At 32.8% G+C, this 24,766-nt stretch overlaps 1 protein-coding gene across 1 annotated transcript; it reads right to left on the reverse strand.

Annotated features, from left to right (window-relative positions):
* Nucleotides 1-1,357: 1,357 nt before the first annotated feature.
* Nucleotides 1,358-24,459, reverse strand: LOC146897245 (DNA-directed RNA polymerase III subunit 2-like). The gene is made up of 37 exons (XM_085736147.1): nt 24,233-24,459; nt 24,016-24,137; nt 23,314-23,406; nt 23,005-23,077; nt 22,831-22,921; nt 22,689-22,741; nt 22,285-22,349; nt 20,348-20,453; nt 20,091-20,201; nt 19,488-19,550; nt 16,659-16,697; nt 16,446-16,496; nt 16,182-16,280; nt 15,225-15,284; nt 15,043-15,135; nt 14,213-14,317; nt 14,028-14,138; nt 13,693-13,809; nt 12,903-13,019; nt 12,738-12,818; nt 12,103-12,207; nt 11,945-12,025; nt 11,733-11,864; nt 11,572-11,616; nt 9,104-9,181; nt 8,896-9,035; nt 8,713-8,794; nt 7,494-7,615; nt 7,270-7,402; nt 7,056-7,186; nt 6,396-6,521; nt 6,265-6,320; nt 5,874-5,944; nt 5,517-5,601; nt 4,177-4,280; nt 2,870-2,998; nt 1,358-1,700 (listed from the first exon to the last, which is right to left on the reverse strand). Exons 1-37 carry the CDS (start codon nt 24,308-24,310, stop codon nt 1,650-1,652), a joined length of 3,399 nt encoding a protein of 1,132 aa, XP_085592273.1. The 5' UTR covers nt 24,311-24,459; the 3' UTR covers nt 1,358-1,649.
* Nucleotides 24,460-24,766: the final 307 nt, after the last annotated feature.

The following is a 24,766-nucleotide window of genomic DNA, read 5'->3' on the forward strand; positions in this document are numbered from 1 at the left end:
TAGTCACTAAGCTACTTGACAAACAAAATAACGTATGATATAAATTCAATTAATATTGATGTACGCAATATAAAATCATAAGAAATAAGATATGAGTCATGATGTTTTAATACTTCCCTCAAAAAAAAAATGATGTTTTAATATTCTGCGTAGGTCTTGACAAAATTTTGCATTTAATGATTTTTTTATAGATGATAAATTTTTCAATTAGTGATAATTTTCATCTTTTTCCTTCTAAATCATCAAAATAAACAGCGAAGAACTCATTTGTATGCTTGGAACATACATATAGTGTCTTTTTGTTTTCTTTATAGTTTTACAAAAAAATGAAACATGTCACGTGAGCTTAGTCGGACACCTTTGTCCTTTATGTTTGTTTATTATGGCTACTAATTGTAAGATTGATGGAATAAATAAGTGTACGTTTGGTTCTGCAGTGATAAGAATTGAATTTGATAGAATTGATTTTAGTTAAAAGTTAGTTAATGTAAATTGATTTATGTTTGAACACACAAACATAAAAATAATTCTTATTAATTCATGTTGTTTGGAAACATACAAAAAAATTGCTTTTAAGTGTGTACTTGCCAAAATACATGTTTATATCTATGAGCAATGCTATATCTCTAGAAAAAAAACATCAAGAATTTTTCAAGAATAAAAAGCAACCAATCACAATGCACTATTTGCCACAATTCAAGGAGGTGTGGCTGAAAAATAGGAAGTGGATAAATAAATCATGCAATTAAAACTTGCCACATGTGTCTTGAAAAATTCTTGATACTATTTTTCTAGATAAATAGCATTTTCCTATATCTATTTAACAATAAACTATATTAGGGCAATTAAAGGAATTAGTCAAAAGATAAATATGTGTTGGACCGATAAAATGCAAAAACAATTCAAATTGTCGTGGAAGCTTTAAAATCTAGATTCTAGTAGAATCAAGTTTGGACCTTGAAATTCATTGTTGTCTATGCATGCCAAACAACTATATAAGATCAAAAATTCACGTTTGGGATAAGCAACACACGTTTAAGCTATTTTAACGTGTATCTACACAAACAAAGGACAATTTGGTAATATTAATACACAAAACAGACACATTAATTACACTGACAACTTTTCTTAAAATATGAAAAATGCAAAGGGGGTTACATTAAGGGACGGAGGGAGTAGGAACAAAAAATTTCTCCAAAAGTGACACTTAAAAAGAAACGGAGGGAGTAAGCAATGAGGACGTTTTTGGAGTCTGTGACTAAGCAATGTGGAGGCCAAAACAACAAATTTTCAAACAACGAAATTCCACTTAGCTCGAATAAGTCAGCATGATACACACAAAGCTTCACAACGTAAATGGATAAAATGATTTTTCTTTGACAGTATAGATAAAATGAAGTTTAAAAACCATGTTAACTCTATTTGGTATCCCATAGAGTATCACTTTAACCTCTGAAAAGTTTCTACAACTCTAGTAAAAGCACCATTAAACCATTTCATTCATCGTGAAATTCAATATTAACATATAAATGAAACCATATAAATCAAAATTGTTTGAATGAGTTATAACATCGAAGAGGCTAAAACCATTCTGTTTTGTATTCACTCGACAGCTGCATGCATCCTCGTAGTTGGATCATCTCTAAAACTTAGGCATCTTCTAGTTTTAAGCGTGGAACAATGTTCATTGATTGGAGTTCCTGAAATTTTGAAATAGATATCAAATTGATCAACCATACACCAAGCACTACTACTAATAATTTTGTTCAAATAATAATAATAATAAATTTCGCATCAGTAAAATAAATCCTTAGCTAAACTAAAATAGTTTTTAATAGGCAAACACTATATCATATCATAAATCTTTTAACTTAATTTAAAGTTTTGAACATGTCTTTACCAAGTTAGTTCTCTATGTTTAAAAACATCATTAACGTTGAACCAAACTACAATTCAAAAAAGTAAATTACATATTAAATTCATCAAAATTACATGATAATGACTGTTACAACATTTAATTCATAATTAACATGATATTTTTCACTTTTTATCAATGATTGTGGTATAGTGCAGAGAAACATTCTTTAAAAATATTTTTAAAGAGAAAATAAAATACTAATTTGACAGGAAAGCAAGATTAAAAAAAGTTTGAAACTTTAAATTTAGTTAAAGGAAATCTGTGTTTCTCCATTTTAATAATGATAGCAATTGATTCTATCAGGTGCTACCTCCGCCCCTAATTATAAAACTCTTTTGAAAATATATTTTTAACCCTTTTTATAAGACTCTTTTGGTATTTCCAAAATTACTCTGTCCTGACCTTTTTATAAGAAACAAAAGACATAAATCATCAAAACCAAGGAAACATTGAAAATAGTTATTTTCATTTAATCCTCCTATAAATTTAAATTTATTCCATGGATACCCCTATTTATTTTATATTTTTTCTTCGATCAATAATAGATACTATATTGAAAACATAAAATAACACTCTCAAAGGTTAAAATTGTAAAAACAATAGTAATTGTAAACAAACTTAATACTACTACCAACTTTCTTAATTCCCGTGGTTTGGTCAAAATTGACTTATAATTAGAGACTGATGTAGTATATAATTATAATATGGGAAATGTTAACCAATGCCCCCGGGCATTAGTTAAGACCTTTATAAGGTAACTTATCATGAAAATACGTGTAATCAGTGCATTGGAAATCGAAATGTTTGACTTTTTTATAAAATAATTTCTTCTTTTAGAATCCTTAAAGAGTGCCTCGGGGGACACTCGTTAACAAGACCCTTATAATATATATGCTATTCCTACTATAGTAATAATTAGCAGCTAAGATATTATAGTTTCCAACACATTACCTGAATCAAGAGTTTGCATGCATATGGTAGCTTCATGGTGGAAATCTGCTTTCCATTCTTACAAGATGAACAAACACCAGCTTTCAACTTATGGTTGTAATATCCCAACAATCCACAAGCTCTGCAGACCTGTATAAAATATAAAAAGGGAAACTATCATCAGCCACTGTAAAATTAAAGAACAGTCTTTTCACTATTCACAAAACCAAAATTAAATGAATTACACACATATATCTTTAAACATATATTCTGAGGTTTCCCAAAAATCAAAGGCTAGCAATTAACATCAGTCTTGCAAGGCAAAATCAGGATTTTACGTATAATCGTTAAGGGGAGGTAAAATCGTAAATCATGGAATCGTTACATTAACTGTAGGATTACACAAAATTCATAAAATTCAAATATATGCATATACATGCATATAAATAGCATAGGTAAGACACAAAACCTTAAATTACACTTGAAATACTTGTGTAAATTTAAATTCATAAGCATAACTCACATAATAGCATAGTTGCATAACATAACACTTATACAATTAAAACTTAAAATACTTATGTAATTAGCACACTATCACTCACATATCAACAACATAACACTTGAAATACTTATATAATTAAAACGTACTCATAAGTTCTACACAAAACAACTAAAATTGCCTTTTGTTGTTCCACCACCGGGGCCATAATTGTAGAACCGTTTCAAAGAAAAGTGGATTATACAGGATTCCACCAAAATAAGATTTTGCGTATATTCATAATCGCAAAATCGTAGGATTTTAGGATTAAAATCGGGACTTTAACTACCAAGATCACTTCGGTCAAAAAAAAAAAAAAAAAACTACCACAATCATAATCTTTCAAGTTCCCGCCCTTCCCCATATATCAACATTATTCATAATTTAATAATATAAATGAGCGGATTATATGGAAAATCATATATCATCATGGTTATTCATAGCACATGGCACTTTGCCACGCAGGGGGAGCAGTAGAGCTTTAAGCTTATCTTCACGAATTTAAACATTTTATTCCAGTAATTTTATCTTTAATTCATTCCACTGTTTTGGCCAACTGATATTTTGTACCTGATTGGCATTACCTACTGAATAACAAAACAACAGCTTTTACCCATTCTTTTCTAGAAAATATTTTGAACTGAAATTGTCTACAAAAATGCCTTCTCCTCTAATGTTGTAAACAATTCTACCTATGATGTTCTATAAAATAAACAGAAATTGGTACAAAAAGCAACTGTTGCTACATAAATATGTATTATTAATTCGAAAAGTCTAGATTTTTTTTTACCTGAACTTCGTACGGATCACTAGATAACATGAGTCGCTCAAAAATCAACATACTAGCACCATATGCAATTAAGCAATCACGTTCCATTTCTCCAACTCGTAGACCTAAACATAAAAGGAAACAAGTGATGTTAAACTCAATCATTAATCAATCTTTATTGGTGGCGATTGCAAAGCATTCCACTTATTCGATAATTCCACACCATAATTACCAGTAAAATGCTACATGGGGGATATGTTACAGAGGGTATGTAGCACATGGAGGTACAATTAATCCCAGATTAGGGGTGAGGATGACTAGGTAGATTGAGGGCACAGACTAAATAAAAATTAAGGAAATTTGAGAGGCATGGATAACAATCTGAATTGTTTGAGCAAAAAGTAGACAGCAAGTGAAATTACATATACAATCTAGCAGTTACAAGAAGGAAAAAAAAAACCAGCCGATGCAGTTCCTGTGAATCAATGATTCCAACTATTGGAACTAGTCACATATTATTAATTATATATATAGAACAGTATGGAATCTCAACATCACACCCAAACCAATGAAAATAATATCCATTGTCAGATATATATATATATGTGTGTGTGTGTGTGTGTGTGTGTGTGTGTGTGTGTGTGGACTTCTGAGTAGCTTGGTAAGTTGGTTAGCCAACTAATCTTTGGAATTTATAAATATTGCATTTCTCGATAAAAAAACAATTTTATGGATAAAATGACAACAAAATTTCTCAAGAATCATAATGCTCCAATGATTGCCACAAGGAGAATTTAGAACGGATCTAGGATATATACCGGTAACATATAAGACATATAGTGTAACTCGTTTGAGTGGGGTTTCCCCGAATTTTGCACAAGTTTGATATTGGAATCACAGGGGGGGTTGTTTGGTTAACAATCTAAATTTTTTCACACTTTTTAGGATTGAGAGCATACTTCCTTTGACATATAGCAACATATTTGGTTATGCTACTTTACTTTCAACAAAATATCGTGCAATCACTCTAAATGCTTGACGTGAATGCATTGAAAAAATAATTGTTGCTTAGGACATAATAAAGGAAGATCTAAATAAGATAAAATAAATCCAAAAGATCATGATATCCCTTCTTACAAGAAATGATAAATAAGCTGAGGAAATTGTTAAAAACTAATGGCTCTCATACTACTTGGAACAAGTAACTTATAATTGCTAGTTATTATAAAGGATCTCAACAGCTACAAGTAAAATAGAAGTCTAAAAACTTACTTAAATATAGAAAATAACCAAATAGCATAAAATATTTTATACCAACATGTAATAGATTAAAAAACACATAAAAAGCATAAATTGAACACCTCCATTTCTAGCTCTCCCTTCTGTTGGCTGTCTAGTTATCAGGGCTTTAGGGCCACTACCACGAGCATGCATCTTATCCAGCACCTGATCATCAATAGAGGTTTTGCTTGTGAGTCTATTAGGGTAAGTTACCATTACGATGAATAACTTTCCGACAGCAATATTACAATGCCATCAGATTAATAATTTAATAAAATAAAAAGAAATGTTTTCGCTTTCATCTAGATCCCAATACTAACAGCACTACTTCACCACATTAATGCACATCAAGTATAAACAGACGATCATACCTTTACATTGAAACATCAAGAAACATAAAACTAACTTCATTGTTAATAAAATGATTTCAAACTCACCATGTGTTTTAATTTCTGGTAGTATATTGGCCCCATAAAAATATAAGCTTGTAATGGGCAACCCGTAATACCTAAAAAAAGATGAACCACAACACCTCTTAGATTGATTAGTAGAAAAAGGAATACTATACTACTGGAGTATTACTCAAATATTTATCCGTCAATGGAAATTCAAGAGACAGATTTTTGTTTTTATTTTTTGAACGGCTCAAGAGACAATTGATCAATGCTAAGCCTCTTGACACTCCTATGAATCCTAATGCAAAGCTTAGAAACACAACCACTCTAAACAAAATATATATCAAATGGTATTGGTAATGTAATCTTCTCCATGGAAAAATAATACTTTCATCCACAAATAGAATTGAGAATTCTTAAGTGAAATGAGAACCTGAATAAATGAAATCTTTCCCACTGTAGTTGAAGCCATGTTTCACAAGAGTTTTACTGCCAGAGCAAGAAAACCATGAGAACACTAATATAGATAAAACATAAAAAAGTTACCAGAGAGAAATATGATACCTTATGGTTTCAACCTTGTCAGCATGACCACTTTCTTCCCCAAAAGCACTGCCATAATGAAATTTACCACACGAAACTCCTGCTTTCCCTCCAAGAAGTTCTATCATCTTTCCAACTGTCATTCGACTGATGCCATAAAAAATATTAGTTCACGTCCAGAAACATGTAATATTATATTACATTTATTTAATTTTTTTTTTAATGTTAAGCATAAAAGAAAGGGGGAGCCTTGGCGCAACGGTAAAGTTGTTGCCACATGACTGAAATGTCATGGGTTCAAGTCCTGGAAACAACCTCTTGTGTAAGAAACAGGGCAAGGCTGCGTACAATACACCAATTGGTGGGACCCCTTTCCGGACCCTGCGTATATGGGAGCCTTAGGGCACTGGGCAGCCCTTTTTTTTAAGCATAAAAGAGAAATCACATCCATTGTACAAATAAGACTACTTAAGCATATTCATACACATTGGGTTGTGAAGTATCCTTAAAGGCTAAAGAATAGGTGTAGCATTTATTATTTTTAAATTAGAATGATGTCATTGAGAAAAAAGAGGAGCATCTGGAGTAATTAATTATAAACAAATTATTTCAATTATTTACCAAAAATGAGGGGTTCCTGTAATGTTTCCACATATAACTACTGAGAATGATATAAATTACCTTGGAAACCCATGAGGATTCATAATCAGATCTGGACAAATGCCTTTTTCAGAAAATGGGAAGTCTTCCTGCTGGACAATTGTTCCGCAAACACCTTTCTGCCCATGTCTGCTACTGAATTTATCACCAAGCTAAGGTAACAAATACAGCCAGAGAAATCAATAAGCTACTTCAAATTAAGAACACAACCTCACAATAAACCGAAATGTTTTACCTCAGGCCTCCGAGTGTGACGGGTTAGAAATTTGATACACATGTTGCTATCCTTATCATTGCAAAGAGATACTTTATCAACCACTTCACCTCCATGACATTTATTGAATGTTGAATAATTAGACCGATATGCACTGTATATAAATAAAACTTTTAGTAAAAACATGAAAAATATATTTAACAAAAACATATCCACAGTTAAATTTAAATGTTAATGAAACAAACCTATCAGGCAAGTTAGTTGACGACACTTTATTCTGTGTTTCAGTTGGTGATTTCTTGTTGATATAAATGTCAGTTGGCCTAATAATTTCGCCAGGTGAAGCAATCCCATCATCATCAAGTATCTAGAGAAAGCAAGAAACAAGAATAAAAAATATTTACTTTCTGAGAACAGATTTAGGGATTAGACAATGTATTTAATCTCATCAATAAAGTTAGACTACGCAAGGAAATTGGGAAACTAAAAAACGAAGAATTTTGCAAAGAAATCCGGAAACTAGTAAATAAAGGAAAGAAGAACTTCCCAACAAAGAAGAGTAGGATTTTCTAACATAAAAAAGTGTCCATATAAATTCATAACTGCTTATGGAGAATCCGCACAAATGAGCTTCTGAATAAGTTAAAGACTAAAGTGCATAGATTTCAGTTCCTGTGGGAAGCTATAAGTTAGAATACAAGTTGTTCAAAAACCGCCTTAATTGCATCCACCACTAGACACCATAATTGAGGCTAACCAACACCTTCATTGTGATGGCTGTGACAGACATGTTCAATTCTACATTGTTTATAGAGACATAAGTAGTGCTTATAAGCCGGTTATACAGGATTAAGTTAGGCTCTAAGCCCATGTTTCATAAACGTAAGCCCTCCATTAGGGTAAGCACTCTACTTTTAATTCTCTTACGATTTACAACTTTTTGTTAGTTTTTTTTTTTTTTTTTTGAGGGAAACTTTTTGTTAATTGAGAAGAAGGATTTGAAGATTTAGACCAAGGAAAGGATGAAATACGCAAGTGATTAGAACTCAGATTGAATATACATGACCTGTTAGTTTAAAAACTGAACTGTTAAAATAGTTCACATAACCAAGAAGCGGCGGCTTACAGGTTTCGAGAGCACTGATGCCATCTCAAGAATTAGGGTAAAAAAGAATTAATCTTCAATTAATCATAGTGAGAATACATTCAAATCATTTATGCAAAATTGCAAGCTAATTTAGGAAATACAATAACAGCGCCTATATAATCAAAATCCTACAAGTGAGGGAGATTTCCTAATATACTAACAAATGCAAACAAGGAAGCATTCATTATACACGGTTTATGACATTTCTTGTATATGCACCCATATTATTAAAAAGTATAAGAAACATTCAATTCAAATTCAATACATATGTAACATCGATTAAATGTTAATTACTGTGTAGACTAAAGGCATATCACCTGCATATTGCCTAAAGCTCTATCGGGTCTTTCTATTCGATCTTCTGTGCCATTTGAATACTTTTGTCGGACAGCGGCAAACCTAAAGATTCAAGAACATTAAGATTGACATTGCTACCTTAAAAACGTATCAATGAAATATGTTGCAACCAGAGAAGGAAATCACCAAATAAAATAGCATACCTTTTCATAACTATACAACGACCAAAGCCTCGATCAAGAGATGATTTGTTCATGACAATTGCATCCTCAATATCATATCCACTGTAGCTCATGACAGCTACAGTCGCATTCTGACCTGCTCCAAGCTTATCATATCCAACCTAAAAGACTAAAGATTAATACGAGCCCTTGACTCAATGAAAAATAAAACAATGGAAACATTACTAACCAGCTCAATTGATTTTGTTGTCAGCAAAGGTCGTTGAGGATAAACCAATAGATAAAGTAAGGTGTCCATCCGTCGGAGCTAAAAACCCAAATTTAAACTTTATCACTAAGCATGGAATATGGAAGTTTATCTACTGGAACAAGCATGCTCTACCAAAAAAAAATATCACAGTGCAGCAACATAATTACACCACGCATGAAATGCAAGAAGAAGAAACAGTTGCAAGCAATGTAGTCAAACATGAAATTCTAAGGAGGATCGGTAGGCCGGTGAAAGATCGTAAACACGAGGATCGTAAGACGGTTCATAAGATCCTACTCAATGGAAAAATTGTAACTTCACATATATTACACACAAACATAAAAAATTAGGCAAAATTACTCAAGGGGGTTCTTTATATCATTTTTTTGTAACACTTGGGTCCTTTATCTTTTTTTTTTCCGTTTAGATCCTTTATTTTTTAGAAAGTACACAAGGTTATCCTAATTTCCATTTTTGGTCCAAAAATGGTGACATGGAGGCTGACTCATTATTTTAATTAATTTTTTATTTTAAAAAAACTTAAATAACATGAAAATAAAGAAAGAAAGAAATAAAGAAAAAATAATTCCGTCATCTTCTTCTTCTTTATCCTCTTTCCTTTTTTTAGGGTTCTTCAGATCCAAAATTTCCATCATCTTCTTCCAAATACACAACATCCAAACCTATAACTCATTGATATTCTTGCCTTAATTGAAAAACAATTTGATTTAACTGAGTTTTTTTTTTTGTTGAAAAAACCTAAACCACCTTCATCCCACTAAAAATCAGAAACATAAAAACCCAAACCCAAATCAATGAAGTGCTACCAAATCAGCAAAATTAGTTGTGCCTCTTGTTTCCTTCCATATTCAATGTTTGAACCTTTTCCCTCAAACCCAAATCAACAAAATTAGTTTCATCCAAAAATTCTAACAAAGCATCAAAAAGATAATTCATGAACAGATTCTGTGAAGTTGAGAACGAATTGTAGGGGAATTTAAACAACGATAATTGGGGCAAAAACTTCTCTTCTACAACGACGATTGGGTTCAGACATGATTTGGATTCATAATTTTCTTTTAATGGCTATTTACACAATATAGCAAATAATTTTGTCAACTTGAAACAATAGTTTGTTTGGATTGGTTATCTCTTCTGCTGAAAATAAAATAAATTTTAGATTTTTAGGATTCGGTTTCTGGGTTTTAGGTTGTGTGTATGAGGTTTCTGGATTGAGGATGATGATAAAGGGGGGAGATGAGTTTTTGACTGAAAAGACTAAGTTCATAAAACGAGCGCTGGGACGTAGAAACGTATGACCCTATGTCCCATGGCAGATCAAACGTACTTCATTTTAATGTAGGGGCGTTTTTTGTGCTGTGGTCAGAGTCGATTTTTTTTTGTCCAGGAAACCCTAAATGACAGCCCATACTATTGTTCCACTGCTCACCCACTCCCACCGGTGCCGTCTAGCCGTCGTTCATCTCCTCTCTATTCTCACTGAACCATGTTTCACCGTTTTCCTCTGTTTCACCTCTCTCTGTGTTTCACAGTTTTTACTGAAACTATCAACTCTTTCATCTCTCAAACATGGGATTGAATAATGTCTTAGATGCCTAGACTTGTTTCTATGGATTATGTCTTTTGAGTACTTATGAACTTAGTCTTTTGAGTCGAGTTACTTCATGAACTCGAAATAAAAACCTAAAATTGTATCAGAGCCTATCCATTTGGGCCACCTACCAATCCCAATAGTGTTGGACGTGAGGGGGCGTATTAGGAAAACCCAAGTCCTACATTGAAAAATAACAAGACTTGTAAATAGTTAGGCCTAATTTTAAAACTAACATCACGTCCTCGTGTAATCTATTTTTCTTAGACATATATTCATTTCTAAATTTGTGCACGACTGTAAAAGCTTTTAGGTTAATTCCGTGTTAGATACATTACTATTACATCACCTCTACAATAGCACAACTAGCATACAATGCAAACAATCACCCCCTCTAACTTCGCAATAATCAAAATAAAAATCAATAGATAATCAAAATAAAAATCAATATAATATATACCTTGTCAAACCTTCAAGCACAAATAATTTCTTATGTGGGGACATATATAGGATAACAAACACTTACGGCCATTAAATTTAAGAGCTTAAGATTTCAGGCAATGAAGTGCGAAATAACATAGAAGTTATTGCTTCAAAATTGAAGCAACTCGATTGAAATTCATGCTGTATATCGTTTTGAAAAGAGACCATGTGATTCAGGTATATTCAAAAACAATATTCTCAGACATGAACTTATATGTTTGTATTTAATATCATACACACACTAAAAATAGAAATCTAAATTTAATAAGTTTGTTTAGAAATAATCGGATCAAGTTTGAAGATCATTCAATAGTAGTGTTTAAGCTACATAAACAACAAACTGTTTACTTGCCTGGTTATATGCTATATTTCCCATGGCTTGCTTTCCCATTGCACACTACAGTAAGCAAAACAAAAGTTATTTCAAGTGCGGAATTGAACACCATCTATGCATACAAGTTCTCAATATCTCAGTTACTGCCTTAAACCCAAAGGGGGGCATGAAGGGACAACCTGATATGTGTTTCTGGGAGATTGATTATGATGAGGATATGGAATTAATCCCGCACAAACTCCTAAAATAGTGAAAGGCTCAATCTCAATATGAGTAGTTTCTGGTGTCGCATCTTTTTCATATAAAGCAATCTATAAAAAAAATAAGCAGCTGACGTCAGAAAGGATTTCAAGGACAAAAGAAGCTAGATGTAATTTAGAGCAACACATACCAAAGCATTGTTTTCCTCATTAACATCAAGATACTCAATCAAGCCATTGCGTAAAAAGTCACGAAATGTGCACACTCCATCCTGAAAGCACATTTGAATTAATATTCTAATAAACAGCTTCCAGTATTTATTAAGATAAAAGCATATGATGTGATTACCTTTAACTCTTTCATATGATGAGCTTTGACTCTTGATATTCCCTTGTCAGCAATGACGAGAGGACGGCAAACTCTACCACCATCCGAAGCTAAGTAAACACAACACTGAAAACATGTTGTTGTCTATTAATACCGATTTCAATCCCACACCCTTCTAACATTACAATAGTTGAAGAAAGCACACTAAGTATAGGCAGAATCGCATTTGTAATTATTAAGAGCATAATAATCGCAATAATCAGCATTAGTGTATTTATAATAGTTTCCTTAGTTCTTGATTTAGCATTGCATAGAATTAGTCTATATATTCTATTAGAGTTTGTACACTTCAACTCATTCAATAGTATTCGAAGTTTCGCTTTCAGCAATAAAAGTAGAGTGAAATCGTATATTCCTGGCATTCACTATGCATGAATACAAAAGTTAAATTTAAAAAAATTTCAATAGAACAACAATGCTTACAAGCAAAAACACTATTACCATATTTTTAAATATGAAACACAAATTGAAACATCCACCGAATAAGAGAATTCACCAACCAATAAAAAATTATTGACCTAGAAAACAGGAAATAGTATAAAGTATGAAACATCAAGAAAAAGGAGGAAAGAATCAAATGCAACAGAACTATTCACCTGCTTTTCATTGACATAGACACTCACAAACTCGCCAATTAGACAAGCTCTCCGCAACTTTCTCATTGCAGTAGCAAAACGCTTGAACAATAAATGAGATATAATTATGAACACATATTTGAATAAAAATAATAAATAAATATGATAAAGACAGGCCAATAATACCTGTGGTCTCCTGTGCTTGCCAAGGATCATACCATTAAAAATGACAAGAAAGGAATTGGGTGTATGAAGCTCTTCTCCAGAGAGATGTTCCATGTTTTCAACACCCAAAAGATAGCACTGTAATAATAAAACATATTTTCAGTCTTAAGAATCACTATGCTATATACGTAAAGACTCAACAACCAATTGTAACCGACCAGTGTGAGGGTGATAATGCCACCATGAGTGAAATAGAGTGAGATAGGAGAAGTGTTGCCCAAATGTAGTTATGATGCTTTAAAATTGCAAAGTTCATAAAATAACCCAATCAAAATGCCCTAATGTTTGCTATAAGGGTTTTTGGAATTTTTTAATCTTTGATGTCATTATGAGGGGTGGCAATTTAGCAGCTGCCATAACCACCACACTAACTGCACTGCTACTGCCTGTCCTATAGTGGTTAGGGGATTTTATAGCGAGCTATTGACAACACTGCATGGTTATAATTAATTACATTGAATCGAAATTTAGTCATAATGAAAAGAGTGAAGAGTTCATAAATCCCACTGTCTGGATAGAACACCAATAAATGGCTCACAAAACAGCCATACTATTAATCCATGTTTTTTCCTAGTAAATCACACAACAATGCCATAAATCCCAAATTTGTCCTTTAGGTGTTCAGTTAATATATAAGGTTAAACAAGCAAGTCATTGCAGGCTATAGTAGCTAATCACAGCTACTTATACTAATAAACAATAAAGTTGAAAAGATTTCATCATCCTGTGACATCAAACACATAAAACGTACCAGAGAAATCAGGGGGCCCTCCTCTTCATCAGTAGTGACATGAGTCATCAAAGCCAGGTTCTTTACTAGTCCACAAGATTCACCTTCAGGAGTATCGCAGGGACAAAGCATGCCCCACTACGGCAAAGACGAATTAAAAAAAGAAGGTATAAGTTCATAAATGAATACATTTTTCAAAAATTTAGCATAAAAGGCATAAGCAACATAAGAGTACAACAACAATAAAGCTTTTAGGTCAGCTTCAAGGATCAAACAATGTCATCCTGTTCTATCCAAAAACCAATGCAACATAAGAATGATATGTCAAGAAGGTTCGCAACTGGATTTCAGCTTACCTGGCTAGGCTGCAAAGCTCTAGGGCCACTTACTTTCCTAGACTTCTCAAACTGTGGCTGGACTCTTGTCATTTGGCCCAAAGCACTTATAAAGGATAACCTCTGTAGCACCTGAAAAACAAAATCCATTAGAAGAACTATTTGGAGATAAAAAGGGAACATTAGAAAAGGAAACAGTACACAACCTGTGTTACTCCACTCTTGTGCATCTTAAACCTTTTAACGTCAAAATTACCAGTCGAGAGAGTCCTTTCCAAACCGGGAGTGATACAATCTCGATTAATAAGTTGCTATAAACACATCCAAAGAAACTATGTAAATTGAAATCCAGAGATGCTAAGATCAGGTTGGACTAACAAACCAACGACACCAAACATGAACATATAAGATGATGAAACCAGTGAATTATGTCTTTCATGTGTACAAACAAGCCGCATTTAAAAGATTTACATTGATGAATATCAGAATAACACGAGTAAATAAATTTCTAGTGCCATCTAAACTTTGGAGCTTCCCAAGAAAAAACGACTATCAAGATCAGAGACTTGCAGGTAAATTGCATTTCATATGTTCTCGTCAACTTCATCTGTGCTGAGCATTGCATTACTGGTATCCAACAAAAGTATATTTTCACTTGAGGCATGTTTTATCATTAGACAATCAAAGATATGGAACAGAATTTTCAATAACTTGTGGGTTTTTTAGGAGGAACAACTTTAACTAGACATGGGAGGGAAATCTCATGCATAATAAGAATAAATAAATAAATAAATAAATAAATAAATAAAGGAATCATCTTGGACACAAAAGTTCAAATAAATATGAGATGAATGACATAGAAAAAGAATTGAGCAAAAGGAACTCTTAAAGAGTGACCAGCTGGAGACTTCTGGAAAGCTTCAGCAAGATTGGATTTGATTTTAGAATGTTTTGATTTAATTCATATGATGTTTGGTTAAAAGTATTAAAGATAGCTTTGTACCAAAAACCAAAAAATATATTAAAGAGAGCTTACAGTAAGAAAGTCAAACTTCCTAGCTTTGTCTGGCTTATCCAACAATTTGTCCACCGCAAACTTAATTTCATTTGTCATCGACTTAAAAAGATCCTAAGAGAGAAAGAAGAATAAATAACTTGAAATCTGTGCAAAATATACTTGCAGAAGTGAAATGTATATTAAATTAAACAAGATAGTACCTCAAATAGAAGAGAGATAACTTGGCCAGATAACTCCAATCGTTTGTTTCCGACATAATCCTATGAATTTTTTTGAAAGAAACAGTTAGCTGATAGTAGCTATTGCCCAATGCCCACACATGTATACACAAATTTCTACACACACAAAGTACATGTTATATGGCTTTAACTTAGAACTATATCAATTTTGCAGATGATCTTTCACAATAAAAGCACTAATTTGGATGGAAAATAAAGTGAGGTCGCCTCAGTTGTTAAGTTATGTTATTATAAAATAGCAAGTTTTGCTGTATTCTTTAATTTCTAGGACTGATTTGAACATGATAATCATTTCACCTTCAAGGCGAAAATCAAAAGCTAATAGCAAAATATATTGTGGAAACACCTGCAGAACTATGGAACTACCAAACTGTTGCACTTTTGTTCTATATTTTTTACTTATAAACAAAACTCTAAAGTAAAACGATACTCTCGACCTCATTCACAATAACCTAGGGTTTCTCTAAAATCCTTTAACCAAGAACACAATATCCAACCCAGGGCAATCCAAGATACCTGTTGAGAAACAGACCATCTCACCACAATCTCCAATTTTTGTTCTAAAAATGCTTTCGACTCCAACTTTGTTCCAACACCTTTTTTAAACCATTGGAAAGTTTCTACCAATAGTGATAGTGATAGGCTATAACCAAAAACTATGGCTATTGAGTAAATTGAGTTCCGGTAACCTAAGAATATTATATGTTAATGTAAAAATATGTAAACTCTGTGTGTATAATGAGATCACACATCTTGTATTTATAATGGTTTTACAATAAGTGCATTGAATGCTTAATTAGTAAGCACTAGCCTAGGAAGTTGAATACTCTAGGAGTAATAACAATCAATCTAGGAAGTTGTACAATCAAAGGGATATCTAAAGATTCTTAACTTTAACAGTTAAAAAGAAGATACTACCTTGTCATCCATCGCATCCTTATTTAGAATTGCATCCATTATGCGTCTTATCATAACAGCGACATATATACATTTCGGCCGAAAATTATATCCGTGCACCTAACAACAATAGAAGAAGCAGCTAATCAGACCAAGCCTAACACAGCTAAGGCAAGTTACATGTATTACAACAGAATAAAATCACGTTGTACAATGATGAAACTTTCAGAAAAAAGAAACACCCTTAATGACTCAAAATCTGCTTATAATTCAAAGAAAACTTACCGGCACATTTGCAAGAAATGTTTCTCTTAGGATGTTAAATGCTTGTCTTTCCTACATAAAAGTTTCAAATAACAAGTCAGAAAATTGTCGAGGAAAAAACAAAAATATATACATTATTTTATACAGAATGAGAATGCATAAATAAACAATCTCATGACATGGGGGGAGAGAGAGAGAGAGAGAGAGAGAGAGAGAGAGAGAGAGATTTGAAACCTTTTGAGGTTGCATGTTTGCAGGCACGAGACGTTTTACCTGATATGCACACATGCCATTAGCAATAAATTAGAAACAATACTAAAATATTAAGTATATATGTATGTAAATTTAGAAACAGAAATATATCATTAAAATCGGAAGCTGCCAATGAAGTATAATTATCAGTACATCACTTAACAAGTTTGCACATAACTTATTCTGCAAACTAAACTATATAGAAGGTCTGAAGTAACTTGTTTAAAGGAATTATTCACGTAAGAGAAGAAAACAAACCATAGAATAAGCAACTTTCTTATAACAAGACATATTAAGAAACAAATATTAGCTCAAAAGAACCCTACAATTCCGTTGTAAATCAGTCGGAACAAACAATTCAAGCTCAGGGATGAACGGACACACAGATGGAAAGGAAAAAAGCAACTTTAACCCATAAGTATGAGGTAAGACATCTCTCATGATAACCTCGGAGCTTTGCTCCAACAGTAGGAACCAAAGCACAGCAAAACAAGCACTCTTCTTTCCCTCTATAATGTGTGGAGAAAAAACTATCCAAGAGGCCGGACAAAATAAATCCTTTTCAGTAAGTCAAAAATCACATTGAGATTATCTTTAGCGGAAATTGTTTCCCTTTATCCTCTGGACAGATTTATGGCTTCATGTTTTTCATTTGGACATATTTGCTTCCTATAATACAGCGATATTCTAAGCAGTCAGTTACTTCAGGGAGAGGAGTCAAGATTGTAAATAAGGAAGCCTTTTATTTATTTATTTTGGCAAATCATGTGCCGATGAAATAAGGAAGCCTGTTAAGAACAGGAACACAGAAAATATGTCCCTTGGCCTTTGCATTAGACAAACGATTTTCTAATTACTATTTTGCGTGTCCCCAATTTTGAAAGGGAACAAATCTCGCCAACAAAAGCATCAAATTCAATTGGATGAAAGAAAGAAAATACAAAGTATGAGATTGTGAACAAAATGGAAGATGCAACAGTAAGTGAACAAATTTGAACTTGTGAACAACAAAGTGGATTTTCTGTAAGCGTATACGACGGTGTAATGGTCAAGTTCGTGTTTTTGTTGGCGAAGCAAAGAGGCGGTGGTGTAGCAGGCATAATAGGTATCTTATACGTAATTGTCTAAGGCCCACTTGGAGTCATCAAAAGAAGGAACTAGAGGGAGGGGGGGGTTAGTTACCGGAGAGAGAGAGAGAGAGACTTTGTTATACAGGGTGGAGGAGAGGTAATTGAGAAATTTTAAAGAATTTAGAATTCTAGGTAATTCAAATGATTCAATTAAATTGACTTCATTTCTAAATATTCTTGTTTGGATGGAGTAATTAAACATTTCATTGTCATCATTTTTGGGCCAAATTTGAAAATTTAAATTCGGGTCAATTTGCAAAATCCAAAAAATTTGAGGGGTAGATTTACAATTTAAAAAAAAAAGGGTCAAATTACAAATTTTTGGAAATTTATTGGGGTCAATTTGAAAATTTGAGGACTAAAATGCAAAATTTGAAAATTTATAAGAATGGAGAAATTTGAAATTCTTAGCTTTTGTGTGAAAATCTCTAAATTTAACTTGAACAAAATACTTCATGAATTTTCATCATTTTGAAAATTATCTAAATTATTATCCAAACAATGGAATTCCCTCAAAACATTCCCTCATCCAAACACACTCTTTAGAGGGAGAATTATTTCCTCCCCAAGGAGCTTTGCTCTGGGATTACAGGGGTTAATTTTCTGTAATATATTTCTTTTCAACCAATAATACTAGTTTTCTTTTCTCTCTTAATTCAGGTTCCTATCAAGGCAGCAGCTACCAGGAAGAGTATTGGAGATTTGAATATAAAAAAAAAATTGTGTGAGAATACATATTTAGATCACAGTCAAATCTCAAGTTTGAATTTTTAAAAAGCATATGGGCACTGTCGCGTGTGCCACATGTAGCACTTATGCATGCTAAATTGGCCTAATAGTTATAATCAAAAGAAGAAAAAAAATTATACCATCAGAATAGAAAGGGTTATATATAAAATATGGCCCCAGAACAATGCCCTCCTACTAATGTACTGACTACTGAACTAAAAAATAAATAAATAAAAGGAACGAACAACACTTTAGAACAATTACAGGGAAAATCTTCTTTTCCCCAAAATTCTTTCTACTACACTTGCAGGAAAAAACCCATTGAATATGACAAAGAGGATCCCATTAAACAGTGCCACAGAAGTCCCGCGAAGGAGAAAATGGATGCATGAAAGGACGACGGCCGAGGGATAGAGGTTTGCACGAAGGAGGAATGGGTTCCGGGTTTTATAACCCAGAAAAATTGATCTTTTGCAACTGAATCATGGAACCCACTAGCAAATTCAGTTTCATTGCATCTTGTTTAGGATCATAAAACTTGCAAGAGTACACAAACTTACATGCTTGAATGGCGATGCAACCATTCACATCAAATTGGAAGTTTTCCTGACACAAGATCACTCTACCCCTTAAAAATCACACAATACTACAATCTGAATCTCAATTTTGACTACCATATGTCTATATAATGTAAATTACCATATGTCTATATATGTCTTTATTTTAAGTTGGTATTTGTTAGGATGGATCATTAGGACAGAAGGACAACAGCTGGTCGATTAGCTAGTTAGACCATTTAGTTAGATAATGAGTTAGTTGGTTAGAAGGCATTAGGATTGGAAGGTAATACATAGGAGAGATCAGAATTGAAAGACAAATATTGTAATTAGATAAATTTTGTGTGAACGGAGAAATCCTTGGTGAATGGGGGGAATAAGAAAGAACAACTTACCGCCTTTGAATCAACGTAGTCCAATGCTTGGGCTTGTGTAAATATACCAATTTTTGTACATTCCTGATTAGAGGGCAAAAATATTTAACAGATCAAAGATAGCATAAATAATAATAATACAAAATGCCTTGTTAAGCTAAAAAAAAGCAGATAAGTATGTAATTATTATACAATCCACTAGCGTCTACCATCCTTTTACAATTTAATGTGTGCAAAATAATTTTTATATTTGACAAAGATGGCACTTGGAAGAGCTTATCTATAACTTATCTGAAGATATCTCATAACATAAGCGTCTACCATACTTTTACAATTCAATGTGTGCAAAATAATTTTTATATTTGACAAAGGAGGCACTTGGAAGAACTTATCTATAACTTATCTGAAGATATCTCATAACATAAGTATTTATGTTGATGTTTGGATATACTTATGTCCATCTTGTCAAAAAACATTGTCCATAAGTTGTTTTAGCTTATTACAATAATTGTCATAGCTTAATAATAAGTGCTTAGTTTAAGCTCCCTAAAATTGTTGAATGAATGAGACCTAAATAAGTTGTTTATCCTAATGCATCCATAGCCAAATATACATTTCAATTACCTCAATGGATGGCATAAGTAGAAAACTGTAACGAGGATCTCTTCCAATCAACTGTACAACTTCTTGATCGTGCTCCATCCCCATAGCTTTCATTATAACCATAAGAGGAACCTATTGGATATAATAAGAAAAAAAATTACCAAAACCTAATTATAATGCAATTGAAGGGTTAAAGATGACAACGACAACAACTAAGCCTTGTCCCACTAAGTGGGCTAAAGATGAATAAGACAAAATGAAAAAGGCCAAGGGAAAACCTTTTTTGGAAATTGATTCAATTCTAACCACAACTTCTCCTTTTCCATCACAATGGTAGTTTTTGTTTTTACTTTGTCTGTGCTGCTTGTAACAGATGCAGTAATGCTGAAAGCCAAAAGAGAAACCAAATTGTACTTCTTTCTTTTTTTGTGAACTAACCAAAATATACTTCAGAAACATAGAGGGATAAACGCACAACCAACCAAATACAAAACTAAAATAATTTACTCAATAACTTTTTAGATAGAGAAAAGAAAACTTATTTGAGAAAAAAGTGGAGAAATACCACTTGTGGAAGAATAAGATAACCACCAACAAAATAACCAAAAACAATGAATGCATCCCATTGAAACAGCAACTCATATTAACCAACAAGGATTTAAATTTTTACAACTACAATAAAAATGAAATTTCAATGGCCAGCAAAACAGTACTCACAGATCTATACACATGGGGCAACTTTCCCGAAGCTGCTGCTTATCATGCCTATTGTTTAAGAACAGATGACCCAAATATGCTCTTCTTTAACAAGATTATAAACCGAAGTTACTACTTAGGAGCAAAGTTCTCTTTCGGTTCAACCTCACAACAAATCCTAAATAAATTTAAAATCTAGATAAATCCTAATTAAACACACTGTTAAAGAGTCTCACATTGGATAAGAGATGGCATGAACAAGTGTTTATAAGTGGGGACAATCCTCACCTCACAAGCTGGTTTTATGGGGTTGTGTACGACCCAACCACAATTTCTAAGATGGTATTAGAGCTTGGTTCAAGATCCATTGGGCCACCTGCTATCAGGTTTCCCGATGGGCCACCTGCTATCAGGTTTCCGCTATCAAGCCATCCACCATTTATATGCACTCACTAAGCCCAATAGTGATGGGTATGAAGGGGTGTTTAAAGAATCCCACACATCGGATAAGAGATGGTACATCTGATAAGAGATGGTCTGAACAAGTGTTTATAAGTGGGGGAAATCCTCACCTCATAAAGCCAGTTTTGTTGGGTCTTGTAAACATTAAAATTTCCAAGACACAATCAGAATAAACATTAAAATTTCTTTACACTACATTTTTTAGCAAACCCAAAATTTCTTAAAATAACGAATGTTTCAATATCCTATGTCCTTAAAAAAATATCATCACAGTTATTATAAATCAAAATAGGACACTTGTCTAAATTGCTAATCTATTCTGCATCACTTATCTTTTAGGGATAAAAGTAGAGAGTTCACGTAGAGATAGAAGAGGAGCACCGAGCACAAAGGAGTAATAAGCAATCACCCAAGAAACCAAAACTGAAAAAAAGGAGAAACAAAAAAGGAAGAAAACTGAACCCAAAAGAATCCCTCAAAAAAAGGAACCCAAAAGAAAATTATGAAAAAAGGAGAAGGGGAAGCAATTTGGTGTACACCGAATGACACAGGTAGAAAATAAATTTACAGACGGCTATAGCTTCAAAAGAGGACTTTCAAGCTTCTCAAAGGTTACAAAAAACAAAAATAAAAAATACTGGCAGATGTTGTTTTTCTCCTTGTACAGCATTGTTTTGTTTTGTTGTTAATTCTGGAGGATTTTCTTTATTGTTTTCGGTTTTGTTATATAAAATACAAGATGTAAAACAATTTATTCATTAAAATATATTTCATTATTTCCTCACTGGAAGTTAGATGTTTCCCAGACCCATGCTAGAGCCAGCCTAACCAAAAAGGAAGATACCAAAAAATGAACCTTAAGATCATTCTGACAACGCTACAATACTAAATGTGAGAGAACATCTAAAGCATTTCTTACTTGCTTAACAGGTATGATAAAATGTGAAGTAAAACGAGGACAACAATCATAAATGTACTCATGTCGTCATGCCAGTATGTATATGCAAGATAAAAAGATGAAGAATAAGCCTTCATCATGCCAGAAAGAATTACTTACTTTTTTTTCTTGTCCGTGTCTATAATTATTCTATTCTTCGAAAGTTGTTCTTGTATTAAAATTACCTGAAACAAATTCGTGGGAATTTTATGCAAATAAAAAAATTGAAAACCATCTAAATGAAAATAAAAGGAGTCATATTTAGAGGAGATGGGAAAACAAAAACAAAATACACTATCAGGGATTCTTATGTAAAACACCTGATCTCATGCAAGTTCAACAAGTCAATGAAAAATGTATATCAGTTTATTTTTGTAGTTATATTCATTTACTTCTGACATTATTTCTTTAACAATTCAACAAATAACTAAAATTAATTTTTTTCCCAAGTCAGTAGGCCTTGAACAGAATAAATATCAGCCAGCATTTCTAACATTGAGAAGTATTTTAAATTAGAATATCACCTTCTCATTCCCTTTGACTACAAAATATCCTCCAGGATCAAGGGGACACTCGCCTAATCAAAGAAAAACTGAAGGTAAGATTTTGTTTAAAATAATAAGAAATGCAAAAGATTAATAAAACAATTAAATGAATAAAACGAACCAAGTTTTGCAAGCTCGGCTTCATCTCTATTAGACAAAACACAACAACAACTCCGTAACATAATAGGCAATCTTCCAATTAAAACATCGGTCTGCGGAAAGAAAAAAAAATTGCTTCAGTTAATAAAAGATATCTTTGTCAAATTCAGATAATATAATAATGGGGGTCAATTACCTTTGGCACTCTAATTTTATTATCTGGACTTCCCTGAGTGTATTCAACATCGACATATATCGGAGCATCATACCTTTATATTAGACAAGATAAAGCATAATTCACAGCAAGTTAGGCACAACAAAAAAAAGTGGCATATGGTCTCACTACAACTTCAAATCAGTAGTATAAGTAAACTAGAAGAAATTAAAATAACATAGAACTTAAGAAGCAAATTAAGAGAATGCTTTTGAGCATTATTAGAATTCTATGAATAGCTCAGCATTATTAAAAAACATTAGATATGATTCCAAGGAAAATGATTCCTACGTTCGGTCAGATAGTCGGCATGTCTGTGGGGTAACTAACTCAAGGATACCATCCCTTGTTATTGACGGTTGACCAATTCTGACATTCAAAAACCTGCAGAATAGGTCATGTTGTACATTAGTAGCACATCAGTAAAACAACTTAAAGTGGTTCGAGCCAGCCTCTCAAGAATAAAGAACAACTGAAAAAGTCAGCTTCAATTCAAATTAACTATCATGATTTATCAAAATGAACATATTAAGAAAATAAACGGAGTCAATCATAAGCTAAGCAATTGATTCCATTTCTCCATTCCCAAACCTTGTGTAAAATACTTTTAGAAGGCGTTAATTTCAATATAGGCTTAATTACAATTAAGCCCTCAATATTCCCATGAATAATATTCATGAGAAACTGCGTATAAGAATGTTACACTCAAACAATGTTGTTGACAAATAGCGGATTGTTAAAATTCTTCTATGCAACAGTGCTATATCGCCACTATTTGACAACATTTTGTACTAGATAGCGTATTGTGGAACAATAGCAGTTTTTCCAAATTCCGCTGCTCTATAGCTATTAATTTAACAACATTGATCAGTGTAATTTTGTTGGAAATGAATAAGTGATAATGATTTTTGAAAACTCGTTCAAAATATGTGAATTAAGTTGAGAAACATTAAAACAAACACAACACAGGCATGATAAAGTTAGAACCCGTACCTTAGTTCAATATGCGGGTACCGAGAGGCTTTGATAAGACAATTAGCACGAACAATTTTCTTGATATCAGTGTTAACAAAATAGTTAAAAGAATCTAAATGTTGCTTCACCAATCCTCTAACCTAGAAAAACGAAATGAGTGAAGATTAGTGAAAATTAATGACAGAAGCAATGATAATATTAATAATGATGATTGATGAATGAGTTGTTTAATTACCTTGAGGAATTCGGGAACAAGTTGAAATTTGTCGACAGAGGACTTTACAGGTGCGGTTAGAGATTCTTTATCCATCATCGAATCAACAAAGAAGATGAAGAAGAATGGCGGTGAGAGAGAGAATGAAAGGAAAACGGCGAAGTACTTCGCATGCGAGGGGCGGCACGTTGTACAGTCTACTGAAGAACTGCGTTCTTTTATGTGTTGGAACTATAAACCGCAAGTACGGCGCTGTCTCTGGTAGGCAAGGCATACGGGTCTCCTACCGTACGAGAGCAACTTTATAATTTTTTTTTTGGCTGCAAAATGGATTATAGCCCTTGGATATGTTTGAAAGACAATGGATGGTTGTGATCTAAAGATATCTTGACTTACCAAAATGTTATTACTTAAATTATAATATTAATTAGTAAAGGGTGTTTTGGGAATTGTCTTGAAAATTTGGAAATGTTCCCCAGAAAAGGAACGGTTCAGAGATATTGAAATGTAATTTTCTTAATGAATGTTTTAAATTTACCAAAATGTTATTACTTA

This window comes from Medicago sativa, chromosome 8 (assembly GCF_051527215.1).
Source record: "Medicago sativa cultivar Bolivia chromosome 8, Bolivia_mono, whole genome shotgun sequence".
NCBI lineage: Eukaryota > Viridiplantae > Streptophyta > Magnoliopsida > Fabales > Fabaceae > Medicago > Medicago sativa.